The sequence below is a fragment of the Protopterus annectens genome, chromosome 6.part1 (genome assembly GCF_019279795.1).
Source record: "Protopterus annectens isolate FY-2018-M chromosome 6.part1, PAN1.0, whole genome shotgun sequence".
Taxonomy (NCBI): domain Eukaryota; kingdom Metazoa; phylum Chordata; order Ceratodontiformes; family Protopteridae; genus Protopterus; species Protopterus annectens.
In genome coordinates, this window is record NC_056738.1 from 38174806 (window position 1) to 38194075 (window position 19270).

General features: G+C 40.6%; 1 protein-coding gene across 2 annotated transcripts in view; it reads left to right on the top strand.

Annotated features, from left to right (window-relative positions):
- IFT172 (intraflagellar transport 172) overlaps positions 1 to 19270 on the top strand; it is a 3348311-nt gene that overhangs the window by 3225934 nt on the left and 103107 nt on the right. For both annotated transcript variants that reach the window (XM_044075467.1, XM_044075468.1), the window contains exon 46: positions 10482 to 10635. In XM_044075467.1, the coding sequence (XP_043931402.1) occupies positions 10482 to 10635 (154 nt within the window). The remainder of the gene's footprint in view (positions 1 to 10481; positions 10636 to 19270) is intronic.

Genomic DNA, 19270 nt, shown 5'->3' on the forward strand with positions numbered 1-19270 from the left:
GTCTGAAATTTACCTTTACTAACAATGCAGTCTGCAGCAAGTATGCTTTGAAGCTTGGCTTCACACAACTAAATGTAACATTGTTAGTGTTATCCCATGGTCAGTCTAGCCCAAATGTAGTGACTGTCAAAGTGAGAGACCTATCCTCTGAAGTGGTGAAGCAATACTACTCATTTTAAGTAGACACTTCAGTGGTTCATTAATGCCATCCTTCTCCACCCCCAGTATCTTTGACCAAGACCCCAACTGAGATGTTTTCTGTGAGCACCTCGTTGAAAATGTTGCCAAGTTAGAGACTGAAATATTCCATCAGCCCACAGTGAGTGACCGACTCCAACTAATATTGGATTAACTGACCTGCAGGAACTTTCTGCTGCCTGGGGACTTCAGTCTTTACTGCGAGCCCAAAGTTAAATTTTTTCCTGCTTCGACACTGGCTTAACATGGCTTTCATCAGCATGTTACAGGACTTACATTAGTAAATTTACTAATTGAAAATCATATCATACTGGACTGGCTGTACACAGTACAGCCTTTAAGTTTCTCACATCCTGCTTATTTTAGGAACTTAGAAAAACCAATGCTGCACACAATGCAACATGATCTGTATACAGCACTGCCAGACTCCATACTGACTATGATGTTTAGTCCTTCTTTATAAGGGAATGCAAAAATCTTGTAAACAGAGTAAAAGCAGCCTTTCTATAAAAAGTCATGTAGCCCTGCTAGGAAGTCTGAGAGGTTTCTGGATGGAAATTAACCTGTTGGATGATCATCATCTTATCACCCAACCTTCCTTGCTGTAAGTGAGTATATAATCTCATAAACAGAACTGATGGCAGAGGTATTTGTAAACACTTTTCATCTCACCTCTCTACCTACACCTCCAGTGTTTTTCCTCCTCTTCCTTCTGATTCCAACAGCTCTGCTCATTTTATTTACCCAAATTTGTACCAGCTGACTTTTGTTTATAATGATTTCTTCATAAAAATCAATATTTGGCTCAGGAATGTTATCTACTTATTGTAAGGCTTACACAGATGTCCTTTTCCATAAACTGGAGCCTGTGATACTTTGATTTCCCTGCTAGTAAAACAGATTATCAGTGCATCTTCCAGTGGTGCTTTTCCAGGCCTTTGGAAAGTTTCTTTTATTCCATTTCCTAAACATAGGTTCTGGGTCTAACAGGCTTTTCTCAGCCAATTACTGTGCTACCTCATCTGTCTAAAATAATAGAGAAGGCTGCAGTTTCTCAATTACAGGACCACACTGAAGCCTATGACCTTCTAAGTAGCCATAAGGCTAGATTTAGAAGAGGACACTGCACAAATGCAGCTCTACTGTTTCTAACTGATGCACTCTACTGTGTAGTGGATGCAGGGCACCTTACCAGGGTCATATCCATTGATCTTTATAAGGTATTCCATCTTGATAACGCTCCCCTTATTATCAAAGAACTCTCACATTGTCATCTAGACTGCAGTTCCTTAAACTGGGTCTGTGGTTATCTATACAATAAATTCTTTAAATAATGCTATTCCAATCACAGTCTTTTCTTTATTTATAATTGTCAGATATTCTTCAAGGCACTGTCCTTGGACCATTGTTATTTTCTAGGTACATTAACACCTTTATTATCGTTTTGTGAAAAAACATATACTACATGCTGATCGTATTGTCATCTGTAATTCTAGCAGTTCACCTGAGACCTTCTGTAGTTCAGTCAACTGCTTCCTGACTTTACTTTATCAGGCTTGTAAACATATGAAACTGAAGATTAATCTTAGTAAAACATAATGGCTTTTGGAACAGATAAGCATTTTAGCTTACGGAATAACAAATGGAGCCATACTGGTCCAGATAGTGATCCTCTGAAGATGATGCAATCTTTAAAATACTTTAGGGTCTGTCATTATGTTAGTTTTGCTGAGATTAACTGTGAGTTTCATATGTTCACAGAACTATTAAAATAAAGTCAGAATGCAGCTGACTGAGCTGGAGATAGTCTCAGGTGAATAGTGATCCTCTGAAGATGGTTAAATCTTTAAAATACTTTAGGGTCTGTCATTATGTTAGTTTTGCTGAGATTAACTGTGAGTTTCATATGTTCACAGACCTATTAAAATAAAGTCAGAATGCAGCTGACTGAGCTGGAGATAGTCTCAGATGAACTGCCAGAATGGCTGAAGAATAGACATACTAACACCAGTATACAGGAACAAAGGAGCATTCACAACTGTGGGCAGTATAGAGGTATTAAACTCTTGTTACACTTCAAGAAATTCCTGGAGAGAGTGCTTGATAAATGAATATGCAGAGTAGTAGAAAGAAAGATGGGAAATAGGTGATTCACATTAGGATGTAGTACAACCAACCTGATGATGCGGTGAGACAGACAGTTGAGAACAAGCTATAGATAAGGAAAGATTCCATCTGGGCATTCCTAGACTTAGAGAAGGCATATAACAAGGTCCTAAGAAAGCTAATTTGGGCAGTCCCACTGTGATTCGAAGTCCAAGAAACACTGGTAGAATTAGTGCAGGTTATGTACAAGAACCAAATGACACAAGTATAAACAGTGTTTGGATTTACCGAGGAGTTCCCTTTGGGAATGGGTGAGCATCAGGGTTCAGCTCTGAGCCCACTGTTGTTCATACTGGTGATGGACTGCATTAGCAAACAGGTTGGAGGGGGACAGATAAACAAAGTTGCTGTATGTAGATGATTGGCATTGGAGGCAGACTATGAAAAGAATTTCAGCAAAGAATAGGGGAATGAAATGTAAACTGAAGGCACATGGGGTAAAACTGAGTACGGATTAGGCAGTTGTCATGGCAGCAAATGTAGGAAATCAGAAGAAGTTGAGAACTGAGATAGAAGGGAAATAGTGGAACAAAATAACATCTTCAAGTACCTGAGAGGGATGGTTGAGGAGAATGGAATCCTGAATGCTAAAGTCAAAGGTAAAATCAGGGATTGTAGCCAACTGGCACTGAGTATCAGGAGTAGTGTATGACAGAAGAATACTAAATAAGCTGAAAAGTAATGTGTGCAACACAATGGTGCAGCCATTACTACTGTATAGTACAGAACCATGGGCAATAAGGCAGATCAGTTGAGGAGGCTAGAGGTAATGGAAATGAAGTGGCTGAAATGGGTGGTAGGATGCACACTGTGGGAGAGATAAATAAATGAGGACATCAGAGCAGACGTCCAAGTAGCTCCATTTGCAGAGAAGATCAAAAAGAACAGATTATGGTGGTTTAGGCATATGTGCAGGAAAACAGAAGACATTGTGGTGAAGAAGTTTTGGGATGGTCAGGAAAAAGGCAAGAGGAACAAGAGCATCAAGCAAAGAGTTGGCTGTATTGTGTTAGGGAAGACCTGTGACAGCCAGGTGTGACTGTCAGAGAAGGTAGAAGAGTGGCATTGAATCAAGAGAGAGGGTGACAGTTGATACAAAACTTTGATCTCTTGTAGAAAAATGGGAACAAGGGGTTTATGATGATGATGATGTCTTGACCTATCAAGTGCTTTTACCACTTACATTCAGAATGTGGTAAACAAAATTCCATCTATGCTGTACAGGTACAGGTACAGCAGCAGCAGCATTAACAGCTACCTATACAAACAGCACAGGTTGGAAATTGGCTATTCCACGGCCATACTCACAGCAACATGCCTTTAGACTTGTTAACTTTTGAAATTCTGGCATTTTCCCTTCTTTTACATGGTACTGTATGTTGCCATCCTCTTTCCAAAGTTTCATAGTTCTACTGATGATTATTTTGCATCTTCAGCTATAGCAGTAGCCAGACTGTACCTAAACAGACACATGAGGTTTATTCCTCCATTGTGTGATTGCCTTTCACAGGGATTGATGTTCTTTGTCAATCCTGAGTTGTGATACGTTTCCACTCCTCCTTTGTCTGCCTCTTAATGCCATACACACTGAAGTTTCCTAGTTAAAGTATACCACTTGCTCAGCCATCACATTCTTCTTTCTCATTTACCTTCATTGCTGTCATTTTGTGCTTCATGTTATTTTTGGATTTCCTTTTTTACCTTTATCCCATCTTGGTTGTGCTCATCCAAGTCATTAAAGTATTTTATTCCTTTTACAGCTTTCATAACAAGTGCTCCCTGTTCTCAGTAGCAACACTGTGTATTTATCTGTCTATCTCTCTATGTTTGTTTACTAGGATGTCCAAATGAACTGAGTCCATCTATAGTAACTCTAGATCTGATGTTGTCAGTTTTCATTCATTCCTCAACCATTGGGTTCAGATCTGGTCCTCGGATCCAACCTTACTGGTACTAAAGCTCGTGGCCACCAAAAAAAAAAATCTTGAGCTCCTCCCTTTCCCATAATGCATCAGCACTAACACCACTCAGATCTTATTTGCCACTTTAGCATGAAGACATGGTCACCTTTAGCACTCAAGCTAGATAACTTTTTTTTGAATTCAGATAAGTGAAATTTTCATATAATTCTTTCATATTATATTCTTTATTCTTTGTACCTCCCTTTCTACACTTTTGAGTGTACCTATCTTACTTTTGTTTTTGATATTAGCATAGAAAAATGTCTGAGAAAAGCCCCCTTGAGGTTTAAAAAAATGTACAGAATATAGACATAAAATTCCGCTTTCAAATTCCCACACACTATGCATATATTGTTTAGGCCTTCAACATTTAAATGTTGAATGCAAGATTTGTCACAGATTTAATCCTAGGGCCTTGGTTGACAGGAAGAATAAATTAATATTAAAAGGATTACTTCTTTCTTCTTTTTCTGAAATGTTATCTGGGGTTCAACCCCCCCCCCCCCAAACACAAGGCAAAAGATTCCCCCAAGCCTACTACTGAACCACCAAGGAAAAAGGTCAAGTAATCAGATCTGAAAGCTGCTTCTGCATCAGTGTCTGACAGTAAGTTGGCTTCTTCGGATACAACTTTATCAGATCTGAAGCTGTTACTAAGAACAACATACTGCCCTTCCTTGAGTCCAGTACCATCCCGCATACCTTCTCTCTTCCTAGAAATACATTGATGCTGAAGATCCCCATTACTATCATCTTTTTGTTCTTCCAGGAATCTCACCTAGGCAGATGTGGACAGGATGATGAGGAAGTTCCTCTCCACACAAATACAGGTGGGAGTTTTTCCGGCTCCTACCCCATTGGGTCAGGAAGCCATTATAAGCACTACACCACCTTTTTCAGCTCCTTAACTGATATGACCAGTTGTTTTGGTGTCCTTGGATTTGAGTCTTCCAGGTCTTTTGACTTCAGATTCAAATATCCTAATTTCTTCAGATTGGAAGCTTATTCTGAGTGCTGTGGCTCCTACAGTTTCAGATCTAAACTCTCAGAGCCGAGATGACCCTGTCGGATCTGAGGTGTTAGAGTCAAATCCAAAGTTTTCAGAGCCGTCTGTACTCCTCAGAGCTTCGGCACCGGATAACTCAGCTCTGACCTCTGCCTCGGGTGAGTTGGCTTCGAGACAGAGGGAGCTGAGGGGTCAGAAGCTTGGCTTCTCGGCTGCTTTGACTTGCTTCTCCCTGGAGCAATCTGCCTTTGAGGTAGTGGATAGGGAGTTTTCTCCTCTTGCAGAACAGACTGTTCCTACCTCCTCGGATCATCCATCTGGGTCCCTCATGTCTTTGCCTGTTGAACCTTGTTATCCTGGTCCACAGGGACACCCTACCCAAAGTCTGCAGGGTACCCAGAAGGGTATTACCATTTCTTCTGATACCTCTCTGGAACATCCCACTGAAGAGGTCCCTAGGAAAAGGAAATGCGAGAGGAGGCAGTTGGGTTCCCCTCATGAGTCCGTCAGCAAAGACACTGATTTTGATGAAGGGAAAGCGTTTCCAAGATCACCACCTGAAAATGTCTCTTTTGGAGACATCCTTGAAATCCTAAAACAAAGGAGTGGTTGGTCGGACCAAAACCCTTCCTCGTAGGAGTCAGTGTTCCTGGAGGCTTTTGGGTCTGGCCCTTCTACCTTCTGGGTAATTCCACCCACCAACTAGCTCATTGATTTAGTTTCTCTATGGGCATGGAAGGAGCCTGACACATTTGAGCCAGTCCCCAAGAGACTGGATCAGATTCTGGCGCCATCTGTAGGCAAGGAATTTTGGAACAAGGGAGTGTCCATAGATGCCATGGTCATGGCGGTGGCCACTAAGAAGGAACTCGCAGAACAGAGTTCTTCTGTCCATCTCCCCTAATAGGGAGTCTAGGACACTGGACAGATTTGGGAAGCTTGTGTATGCTTCATTAACATTTGCTGTCAGATCGCTGAACTACCTGGCCCATTTCATGAGACTTCAAAGGGATTTGATAAAGGAACTATCAACTGCTGTTTCTGGAACCACCACTGCTGGTGGCTTCTGTGGCATCACAGTTTGTTACCCTATTATCAGTTTCTAACTTGTCCATGAAGCTTATCTCACATGTGGCTACAGGTACCCCAAGGGCGTCAGGTTCAGGCTTATCCATAAGGAGGCATGCCTGGATGCACTTGTGTGATTTTGCAGAGCCCCTCAAATCCTCGTTTTTCAATGCTTCTTTTGACGGCAGTTCTCTGTTTGGCCCGAAAGTGAAGACACACTTTCCATTTGTGAGAAGGATGGAAAGACCTTCTTTGCAATGGGCGTATGTTTTTCAACTCCTCAAAGAACCTTCACAAGGAATCAGTGAGGTGGTCAAGAAATGTGGTTCAGGAAGTCCCAGGGTCCTTTCCAAGATCCACATGGAGATAGTTCCCCCAGGGGCAGTGGGGGAACTCAAATGAAAGACGCCACCCGTGTGGCAGAGGTGGCCTGCAGACCTAAGGGTCTACAGATTCTTTTTCTGATAGACCCTATCAGTGCTTCTGAACGTTGGCCTGATTGTCCCCTCTGGAGGCAGTCAGGGGTCATTTATCTCTGCACCAGAGAGCCTGGCTAGAAATCACAAAAGATACATGAGTACAGAGATTTATATCCAGAGATTATATAATTCCCTTTTCCCATCCATCTCCACATCTGTACAAACTTCCTAATGTACCACCCAGTCAGAAGAATCCAGCAGCAGTAGAAATTCAAAAGCTGCTAGAATAAAAAGAGTCATCCAAGAAGTCCCACCAGACCAAATAGAATCAGGAACTTACTCAAGATTTGTTTAATACCAAAGGGAACAGGGGACTTGAGACCAATTTTGGATCGCAGTATCTTGAACAAGTCAGTTCAACACACAAAGTTTCAGATGGCCATGGTTCAGTCCATTCTGCCCTTTTTTGAGCAAGGATGATTGAATGTGCTCAGCAGCCCTTCAGGATGTGTACTGTTATATAAAGATAAACAGTATTTATGCTTCCATCTGGCAGCCAGTCACGGTCAGTTCAGGACACTGCCCTTTGGCCTCACCACAGCCCCCCGGGTGTTCACCAAATGCACGCAGTGGTAGCAGCTCACTTGAGACTTCAGGGATTCTGAGTGCTTCCAAATTTAGGCATCCAGCTCATTATTGCCCTGACCAGGCATCTGCTACTAAACGTGCTGGGTCAGGTGCTCCAGACTTGCTCCAACAAGTCTCAATTGGAACCATCTCAAACAGTGGAATTTATAGGAGCATTGTTCAATATGGAATCAGACTCCAAGTCAAGAAAATAATCTTCAGTACCACAGTTTCAGCTTGATTGATTCTGCAAGCCCTAGGGTCAGTGTCAGCAGCAATAATTCTAATTCCCCTTGCAAGATGTCATATGAGAATTCTTCAATAAATACTGTCAATGTAGCAGTCAGTTCTTTATCACCCCATGTCAGCCCAAATAAAAATAACCCTGGCATACAAAAAATACCTTTGGTGGTGGATTCAGTCAGATCAACTTTTACAAGGTTGCTCCTTCATTCTCCCTCAACCCAAGGGCATAGTGACCACTGATGCATCATAGATTGGGTGGAAGGGGAAGTTCCTGGGGAAAAACAGTCCAAGGTACTTGGTCCCTCAAAGAGGTCAAAACGCATATCGGTATTCTGGAAATGAGAGTGTTGCTCTTAGCACTGCTGGCATTCCAAGGCTGTCTCCCTTTCGGGACAATTGTGATTCAATTGGACAACATGCTAGTAGTTTGGTACAGCAACAAACGGGGGGGAACCAGGTTTTACCCCTTGTGTTGAGAAGCCCTCAGGATTTGGCAATGCGTGATCACTTCCAACTGCTTTCTAATAGCAATGCACTTCTGGGGAAGTCCAAAGTGATAGCAGACAAACTGAGCAGGTCCATTTTACTACCTCATGAATAGAGAGTTGCAGATATGATTTTCAGTCAATGGGGCCAATCTTGCTGCAGTCTTTTTGCATCTCCCCTAAACAACAAGTGCAGCAGCTTCTTCGCCTTCATACCCCCACAGGGGGAATCACCAAGAGATGCTCTACTCCACGATCAGCCCCCTGGTTTTCTGTATGTGTACCCACCAATTCCCAAATTTGGACAGAAAGCTGCTCGGTTAAAGAGCAATGTAATCCTCATTGCACCATACTGGCCTCAACAGTTTTGGTTCCCCTTCCTTTGGCCTCATCTGCTATTCCCACCTTGGATTTTGGATCCAATTCCAGGACTTCTGTCTCACCCAACAGGCATGGCACATCTAGATATTTCAAACTTCAAGCTAACAGTGTGATTTCTCCATTGTCTTTGCTAGCCAGACAGCCAATGTTCTCTTCTTCTGTTCGTCATATACTTTTATCTTCACATGAGGCCTCCACAAGAAAGCTTTACCCAAGCAAATGGAAACTGCTTTTTGGGCACAGCAAAAGCACACGGTCCCTTTTCAGCTCCTGCACAAAGTGTCCTGGTATTTTGGCAACAGTTTTTAACGAGGGAGCTAAGTCCTGAACAATTAAAGTCCAGTTAGCAGTAATTTCTAATTTTCACACTGGATTTGACAATTCCTCCTTGGCTTCATCTAAACTTTGTAAAGCCTTTTTAAGAGGCATCCTCCTGCTTAGACCACCTTATAAAGATCCTATTCCATCATGGGTCTTAAAATTGGTACTACAAACCTTAATTCAGTCCCCCTTTAAACCAGCAGCTAAATGTGAACTTAAATTCTTAACCTGGAAAGCTGTTTTTCTAGTAGCCATTACTTCTGCTGGAAGAATCTCAGAACTTCAAGCTTTATCATCTAAACCTCCTTACTTGATTTTTCATAAAGCTAGAGTGACATTACTTACCAATGCTCCTTTCCTTAAGGTGGTGTCAGAATCCAGTGTCAATCAGTCACTTAATTTACCAGTTTTCTTTCCTAAATTCTCAAACAAAGGTGAATATATTACATTTATTGAATGTTCACAATTATGCTTTTATTTACATAGAACAAAAGAAATCAGAAAGACAGAGCAATTATTTGTATCCTTTGCAGATTCAAAATTGGGCAAACCAGTTGCATAGGTCACTAGCCAAATGGCTGATGGATTGCATAATGTTTATTTACAAAAAGCTGGGCCTAACCTTACCAAAGCATGTAAGAGCAAATTCGACTAGATCCATGGCAACTTCATGATGTTTCTTTCTAAAACTTTCATGGATGATATATGCACAGCTGCAATCTGGGCAAGTCCTCGTACTTTTACCACTCATTACATGCTGTCAGAAAGGCAGTGTAACACCATCCATTATGTTTACACTCACCTCCATGTCTCTCAACAGTCCAGAATTTTATAGAATGTTCAGATTTTTGCTTCTTATTTTTGTTCTGTTCCTCATAACATCTGTGTTTTTTGGACAAACCACAGAGGATTGAAGTCGCTAAATAATGACATGTATTTGTGTTTTGGGGTTCATATACTTCAGAAAATGCTTGATTGTGATTTTTAGCCATTTTTTAAGTTTATTTCAGGAAATTAGTGGTACATTACTGGTTCAGAGAGCAGGCAGAAACAAAATATTTTGTTCTGCTGCTGTCATTTGCTTGTCAGTACTGGCAGTTTATACTGCCGAGAGCTAGACCTGACCTTATCAATTTAAGCAGGGGGTGCTTAACAATTGTTAAGGTCGGGTTGCCCGCCACTCTGTAACTAATTTGTCCTCTTCTGAATACTGGAGCGTAATCACCGTGCTCCATGCACTACATAACTTTTGTAGATTAGGAAATTAGTCGTTTTAGTAATATGTGAAGAGTATTGCGACTGTAAAGAACTAGGTCTTATTTTTATTACTCTGAAGTTGACAAACTTTTTAAAACAAGAAATAACAGAAGGAATGTACAAAGCAAGGTTGTTTCTATAAGGCAAGACTTCAGAAAGTGCTCTCATTTTTCACTTTGACATGTCAGCTGCTTAGCCTTCCCTGAAGATTATAGTTTAATACCAGCTTAAATATTTCATATTCATAGTCATATTATGCCTAGGAAAGAGGCACTGCAATTTCAAATAAGTATTGGTTTACTCCTGGTAGCCTAGAAAAATGCATTATATTTATTTTGTTTTCCAGGAGGAGAAACGTGAAGAAATCAGGGACTGGGTGCTCACTGTATCCATGGACCAGAGAGTGGAGCAGGTACTACCTAGGGATGAGAGAGACACATTTGAGGCCTCCCTTATTGCTGTGAATACTGGGATACGTTCTCTTCCATGTCTTATTACTGGTGAGTATAGTTAACTTCAGTGGCACAAAGAGTAAATACTAGATTGTAAGGAAACTGTCAAAGAATTAAAATCTAAAATATTTTCATTAAAATGTTCTCAAAGCTCAAGCATACATTTAAAAGAATATGAAAATCTTTCCTACCAGAAAGCAATTTATGTTCTTGAAAACATTAGAAAGAGCTGCTAAAAGGTGGTTGCAGTTTGAGCATCTAACCCTGAGATGGCAAGAGCAACATAAAAAAATAAATAAATGCACTGTGGCATTAATAATTGCAAATATTAATTAAGTCTGCTTCCTCATCCCACTCCACCTTTCTCTCTGTAGTTATATAATTCCAATACCTTGGCTCCTTTGCCAATTTTCTCCAGTAAATTCCAGCCCCCTCTTGCCTATTTTCTGTACCCCTACTTGCAGCCATCCCTATTGGCAAAATCTCCTTTCTTCATTCTTGTATTGACTTAGTTCTTAGAATGATTGTTGCTACATTCCGAATATAATATTCTGTATGGTTATTATTCTCCTTAAGGGTTTGCATTCAAAATCCCACCTACTCTTTATTTCTCAACCCCCCACTTCGTCATCATCATCCCTTTCCTTAGCCTCCTTCTTGCCAGCTCCTTTGTTTTCCTTTGGTCCTTAAGGATCTTTTGGCATAGGTACCCAACCATCCAGCTAATTCCTCCTCAGCAGGCATAGTTCTTTTTACTCCAGGATGTTTCTATTTCACAGAAAGCTGGGGTCTTTTAGTCTCATTCTGAATCTCTCCTTTCTTAGCACCTTTTATGGGTTTCTTTTTTCGGGATGTTGTCTGTCCAGATCCTTTTCCTCTGCTTCCCTGAGCTTTTCTGATGTCTCTGGATTTGAAGAATGTTTATCTCCAAATTCCCGTTCACCCTCTCATCAGGAAGTTTTTTATGTTTCTCTGTTTCCTCCTCACATTATCAGTTCTGAACATTTTCTTTTAGTCTTTCTGCAGCTCTGAGGGTTTTTACTAAATATCTAGCCCCAGTGGTAGCCTTCTGTAGATTACAGGATATTCCGATATTCCTTTATTTGGATGATCTGTTGATAAAGGCTCCCTCTCAGCATATCCCTTCTTCAAGATCTCCACTTCACTATGCCTCTTTTCTGCAGTGTGCGGTTCACCCTAAATCTCAGCAAGTCTATGCTGACCACTTCTCATAACCAAGTGTTTCTAGAATACAGAATTCAGACCATTCCAGTGATGGCTTTGCTCCCTCCTCCCAAGGTCCTATCCTTAAATGTCTGTTTTCAGTGCCTTCTTCCTCTTCCAGTCCTTCCTGCAATGGAATTTATTTGAGCTGTGGGGTTCATAACATTCACCATTCCCATGATTCCTTTTACCAGACCCCATATAAGAAAATTGCAATGGTATGTCAAAACCATTTGGCTTCAGCATTGCCATCCTCTGTATTTTCCTGCCCCTCTCTTGCCTTGTCTCACGCGCAAGCTCCACTGGTAGATTCATCATATTTCTCTGAATCCAGGCCTACCATTCCAGATTCCTCTTCCAACTTGGAAGCTGTACACAGATGCTTCTGATCAGGGCTGAGGAGCCTCCTCCAACTATATCAGGATCCCCTCAACAGCTGCCAGACTATATCAACATAAAGGATATGCAAGCTCTGATTCTGGGTCTTCATGATTTCCACTCCCTTGGCTGCCAGGTCCTCTAAGGATTTTCACAGACAATACCATAGTCGTATGGTACATCAACAAGCAAGGGGACACAAAGGCTTGCATTCTTTACAGACTGGCTCTTCAGGCTTGGAAATTTGTGATCTGTCATCAATAGGTCCTTGAGGAGGTTTACATTCCCCTAGAGCACAATCTAGTAGCAGACATTTTGAGCAGGTCAGATCCCGATGAATGGAAATTTCACAGAGAGGCCTTCCTGGACATTGTACATCAGTGCGGTACTCCTCAAGTAGATCTCTTTGTCTCCCCTATGAATAGGCAGCTTCCTAAGTTCTGTTCTAGGGTGCCAAGTTCTCTAGCTTGGAGAGTGGACGTCATGTCTTTTTCCTGGGAGGGGATGTTTCTGTATGCCTACCCTGTCTTCCTCTTTTTACCAAACCTCCTGCACAAGATCATGTGGAACAGGCTCATATTCTTGCTGGTGACTTCCATTTGGCCCAGACAGCAGTGATTTCCCCTTCTATTCCATCTGGCAAGGGACAGTCATCACAAGTCACCTCACAGGATGGCACAGGACAAGGGTTCTCTCATCCACCCTCACTAGTCCACCTTTCATTTGACTCTGGGTGGTAGGGTTTTGGTTCCTTTTAGATACCAATTTTCGAAGGACATGCTTTGGGTTTTGCAAGTGGCCAATAAAGCCACTACTAGAAAATCATACGTGGCTAAATGGAAGAGGTTTTCTATTTGGTGTCTCAGGCATGACCTGGAATCTTTTTCTGCAGGTATTCCTATGGTCCTTTCTTATTTGTGTGAGTTGATAACTTCTAGTCTGGCTCATTGGTCATTCATTTCTGTCTTTGAATCCACACCTTGCTTCTACTTTTGAAGTCAAACAATTTTTGAAAGGAGTCTTTCATATTAAGACCCCAGGAAAGCCTGTTCCTCTTTCTCCTGACTTTAAATTTGTTCTTGAGAAATTAACTCCATTTCACTTTGAGCCTGCAATCTCCTCCTCTTCCTTGCAACGCTGTACTTAGCAGCCTATACTGTTGGTTGCTCTTACTTTTGCCAAGAGGATCTCTGAGCTTCAAGCACTCAAGACAGTTCTACCTTTTTTTAGTTTTGCGCTCAAGGCAGTTCCACCTTTTTTTAGTTTTTCCCAGAGACAACATCTCTCTCTCTGGCCTTACTATAATCCTATTTTTATGCCCAAGGTTGTTAATGACTTGTCCTTGAATGAAGCACTTCATCTTCCTTGTTTCCTCTCTCCACAGAATACTAGTGATACTCGTGAGACGATTCTTCACTCTTTGGATTTATGTTGACAGCTCGGGTATTACCTAGAAAAGATGTCAGGCAATCCAAGCAACTTTTTGTTTCTTTTCATTCCATGAAATTGGGTTTATCTGTTTCTAAGCAAACCATCTCCTGGATTTCTAGGGACATTTCTTTTTGGTATTATTTCATGTGAAGAAGCTTTCTTCTTCTGTTCATGTTCATTCTACCAGGGCAGTTGCCTCTTCTGGTGCTTTTTTCAAGAGTCTGGACTAGAGCCATTTTGGAAGCTGCTACTAGGTCCTCTGTGCGTACTTTTAGTAAACACTGCAAATTGGATGTAATTTGTAGGGCCACAGTGGGTTTTACCAGGACCATCCTTCATGGGTTCTTGGAGGGCTCCTCCATGCCTTCCTCCTTCCATCCTCTCCAGTAGTTTTTTGCTCTTCCAGTTGTAAAGAGTAGTGCAAGAGTGATAAGGAAGGACATTAACAGTAGATATCCTACTTCTCACTGTTGCAATATTCTGTCCCTCTCTCCTGTTATTCTCATTTGTATTCCTTCTGGCCTAGGGGTCTTTCTTTCTTTTTCTTGTACCCCTCCTGGATGCACATGGCTTTCCTTTTCCTCTTGGGTTGCTCTAGTTCTTCTGGGGTAGTTCAGTTTTGAGCATTGCTCCTACATTAGTTATGTACTTTACTCCTTGGACGTAGGACATACTTCTGACGTATGGCGCCTGAAAGGAGCAAAGGCATTGGTATGCTGGTAAGACATTTGGCTGTTCATGACAGGATATTCCAGTTGTAAAGATTATTGCAACAGTCAGAAGTAGAACATCTACTGTTATGATAAGATCTTACACAACTGTACTTTCTTTTGGAAGAATCAACTTATCCTATTAACTGTTGCCCTTTCCCCCAGATAAATAACTTCAACTCTTTATTAATTATTGTCTGCAACTTCTCCTCTGGTTAATGAAAATATGCCTGACCCACTTATTCTTAGCTGCAATGGCAGAAGACTTTTTAATCCATACTCCTAAATACTTCATCTTATTGTGTCCCCATAAATATGGGTATTGCCGAATATAATTTACAGCTATAGCCTTTGTTTTTTATCTTCATTAATTTTATATCCCAAAAAGACTTGAATCGGTCTCAAAATGCCCCACAACACTGAGATTTATCGGTTACATAATGATATCATCTGCAAATAAAGCCAACTTTTCTTGATTACCATACCACCTATCCTTGCATTTCTGAGTCCTTTATTTTCTTTGCTGGTTCTGAATGTAAAGCAAATAACAAAAGGGAAAGAGAACACTCCTGCCTTGTTCCTCTGTTCAAACACAACTTATCAGAGTGGAAGCCCTTACACTTTTTCTTGCCTTCAGTCCTACATCTATCTTCCTAATTAACCTTATTATTCTATTAGGGAAGGCATATTGCCTCCATTGCCCTACTCATAAACTCCCAGCTTATCTCTGTTGAATACGATCTTAAAATTGAGACCCACTAACATCAGCTGTATTTTTTTTTACATTCTGCTTCCCTCTGGATCATCATTGGTCTGTTAATGTTGTCAAATGCTTGCCTCCCCTCCACAAACCTACACTGATCCATATGTATCAGTTTTGGCAATACATTTACCATTCTTTTAGTTTTTATACATATAAACAGTAATCATGGTTTATAATTTAAATAGGTCTATATGAAGCTGGATCTGATGGGTCCTTGCTATCTTTAGGTAATACACCCACCACAGCTTTTTTTTTTTTTTTTTTTTTTTTAACAAGAAACATCTTTTTTAAATTATCACATATGACATAGGCAATCATACATTTATATACATGAAAACAAACCATATTGAAATAATTTTAATTAAAGACCTACACCACAAACCATATTGACATAATTGTAATTGCAAACATTGTACATCACTTATAATCTATCCAGTCATTGTCAGTCAAACATTACATACCTCATTCAAACCCTGCCTTCTTTTAAACCTCCTTTTTCTTGTGCATGTATTGTTCCCACATTTCCTATTTTCCTATGTAATTTGCTTCCTACCCTTTTCTAAAAATCCCAATTCCAGTTGTTTTATCACTGTTACTATATTCACTACTTCTAGTAAAGTTGGTTTAGACTTTGATTTCCATTTTCTAGTAATTGCATTTTTTGGCAGCCACCATAATTAGACTCAGTAAGGCCTTACAATGTCTAGGCAATTCTAATTCTGTATAATAGCTCAAAAAATAATTTTCTTAGTTACACCAATTTGCTCACCCAGTATCTCTGAAAGAGCAGCCTGCAGGGAGTCTTTAAAGTCCGCCAATTCATTAAACTCCCAGAAAATATGCTCATAGTTGCCTCTGTCTTCTGCATCACACTCCAACATTTGCTGTCTACCTGAGGAAAAATGCTTTGGAGTCTACTTGGGGGTCTAAAATCAAATATCCTAAGTCTTCTAAACTTTAGACACATATATATATCTTCCCCCTCATTGTTTCTTTGTGAATTGCTTATCCAGTCTCTCTTCCCAATACTTTCTAACCTCCTCTGATTGATTCTTATAGTTATCATGCAATATTTTGTATGTTGTACTAATTATTCCTTTTTAATAGCAGCTTCTGTTCTATATTTTACTAAAACTCTACCAGTACTGGTCTTTCACTTAGGATTCCCCTAGTTCTTTCTCTTTGACTATACTCTGGTATCAACCCTTGATAGGGAAGGCAGTCTCTATCCTGCAGTCCAAATACATTCCAGATAAATTCTTGGCCTGTTCGTATTCTGTTACCTTTCCCTGTCTACCTTGGTTCTTTTAGCAGTTTTCTCCAATAAATTCCAGCCCCCTCTTACCTATTTTCTGTATCCCTAATTGCAGTCACCCCTATCGGCAGAATCTACTTTCTCTATTCCCATGTTGGCATAGTTCTTAGAATACTTTCTGCCACTTTATGAATATAATATTCTGCATGGCTATTGTTATTTTCCTTGAGGATCTGCCTTTTTTTAATTTTTCCAAATGTTTTGGGTTTCTAATACTATAATGGGAATGGACTCCATTCCTAAGTCATAGTATGATTAAAGTTCATCAATTAGTATCGTTTCAATATTTGATGTCATCCAGAAGTGCTCTTCGCACCACCCACAATGTGCCCAGTAATGACTCCTCCTGCAATTTGTATGGAGTTACATGTGTGGGTAACGTATCTAAATACTGCTGTAGATTCATTTTTATAAGACCCGTTGCTCCTACTACTATTGGAAGTGTCTGGGTATCTTTCTTCTGCCTTCTGAGTAGCAAGAAACATGTCATTTCAGGTTTTCTGGAATCACTACTTAACTGTAGCCACTAAACAGGCTTCTTGCCTCACAAATAGAAAACACCAACTGTCAAACGTCTTCAGACCCTGGAAACTAAAGACCCATAAGTCTCACTAGTCTCATATACAAAGCCATGGAAATGATCAGTAATGACATAGGAAACTTCCAGAAACTGGACCCAACCCAGTTTAGTTTCATCAAAGGCAGGTCATGCCTACTCATCCTAATGGACTTCTTTGAGAAAGTCACCCATGCATTGGATGAGGGAAAAATGGTACACACTGCCTACCTTGATCAGGCCACAGCATTTGACACAGTACCTCATTCAGTCATTCTTGATAAACTCAAGAGGTTAGGTATACACCCTTATGTCACCCAGTGATGACAAGACCCATAAAGTTAGAATTGAATTGGAGAGTCCACCTCTACAAATAGGCCAGTCACCAGCAGAGTCCCTCAGGGACTGGTACTGGGACAGATTTTTTTTGGCATCTACTTCTCCTCTAAAGTCGAGGTCAGCATCAAGGGCCTCTGGCTGAACAAATTTCCAGACAGTTGCAAGTTATGAGCAGTCATAGAATCCCCTACCAATACTAATGTTCTCCAAGAAGGGACACACAACTAGTGTCACAGCCATGGACTAAAATTGAATGCCAAAAAATGTACAATAGTATCCCTTGGGAAGTGAATCACCTGGTAACAATATACTGACACACACCTAAGAGACAACCCAGGAGTCAGTGATTTGGGGACACATGGCAACAATAATCTAGCCTTTGACCATCATGTGTTTACAGTAGTGAAGAAACATTCCATGTTGTGCAATTTATAAACAAAGGTATGGTATCTAGGTCAAAGGATGTCATTGTTGCACTATATTTAGCAATCATCAGACCTATTATTGAGTACAATGCTCCCATTGGTATGTACCTAACAAGGAACATCCAACAATTGGAACTTCCAAGAAAGTTCCACACTAAAAAAATACAGGGCATAAATAACATGTGCTGCTCAGACTGCATCACTGCCCTATTCCTGTAATCTGTTTCCTACATGTTATTGAAAGGAGATCTATCCCTGGCATACGAGGCATTGTAAGACCCCACTCTGATGGACATCCTGCATACCTGCAAAACAGACAGCACCAGAATTACCCTTTCTAAAGACTTAATCCTTGCCTGTGATATAAATAGGACCTTCTGGAGATTCAAGTTTGTATCTCAGAGACTACCTCTCCTTTTGAACAGGCTCCCTATTCATGTGAAGCAGTGTTCCTCCCTAACCCATTCAAGTGCTTCTTTGACAATTGGATGGGGAATAGGAAAGTTATCCCTGGTTTGGCACCTATGTCTCTAATGGACAAAGTCTGCCTATAAATGGTTCATCACCCAGGTCCCCGCTTGTAAATGTTTCATCTCCCAAGCCCCTGCTTAGACTTACCAAAGGTACCAAAACTTGTCAGAGATTTGGGATGCACGGCTAAGCTTAAAAAGCCCCAGTGGTTGTTAGCCTAGTATACACGTAAGAACCTATGAACATTTCTAATGAACAACAAGAGGCACATCTGGTAGATGCAAAGCATCTTATGCTTACCAAATTCAGATATGTGGCCAGGGTGTTTTCCTTGTTTAGGTAGGGTGGCAGAAGGGAAGTTATAACCTTGATTAGGAAAGGAATCCCATTTGAATTACTAAAAAATAAGTCAGATAATGAGGGGAGGCATATAGCTATCAAGGAGAGCTTAGGAGGGGTTGAAATAATGTTTATAAATTTGTATTTACCTTTGGGGATGAAACAGCCCAAGGTAGCAAGGCTAATAAACGAATGGTTAGTCTATTAGGAAGGAATAACAATCTGGGCAGGGGAGTAGAATATGGTTTGTATAGCAGACCAGGTACTATATATTCAGGACCCAGTAGAGTATATACTACCACAGCTGGTAAACCTATGGGAAGATATGTAGGAACAATGGATTTGATAGACATACATAGCATTTTGCAGTTACCTAGGACGAGATATACCAGTTTTTCTTATAGGTGTTGGTACTTTTTAGGGATGGACAAAGTCATTATAACAAAGGAGCATGCTTACATGGTAGAACATTTGAATGTTCGATGATACCCATTTCAGACCAAAGCATTTATGGTTGCACTGTTTCAATTAGATGGAGGAGAATGGAGTAGATTTTAAGGCTAAACCTGTACCTGTGTGATGATGAGCAGCTTAAAGAAACATCAAGGAGATATAAGGAATGAGTAGAAAGAGTCCCACTGACCCCAACATTAAAGGGGGACTGGTTCATATCAGATTTAGTTGATCTTCTGTGAGCTCAGAGTATAGGGAAATTACTACCAATGAGAGAAA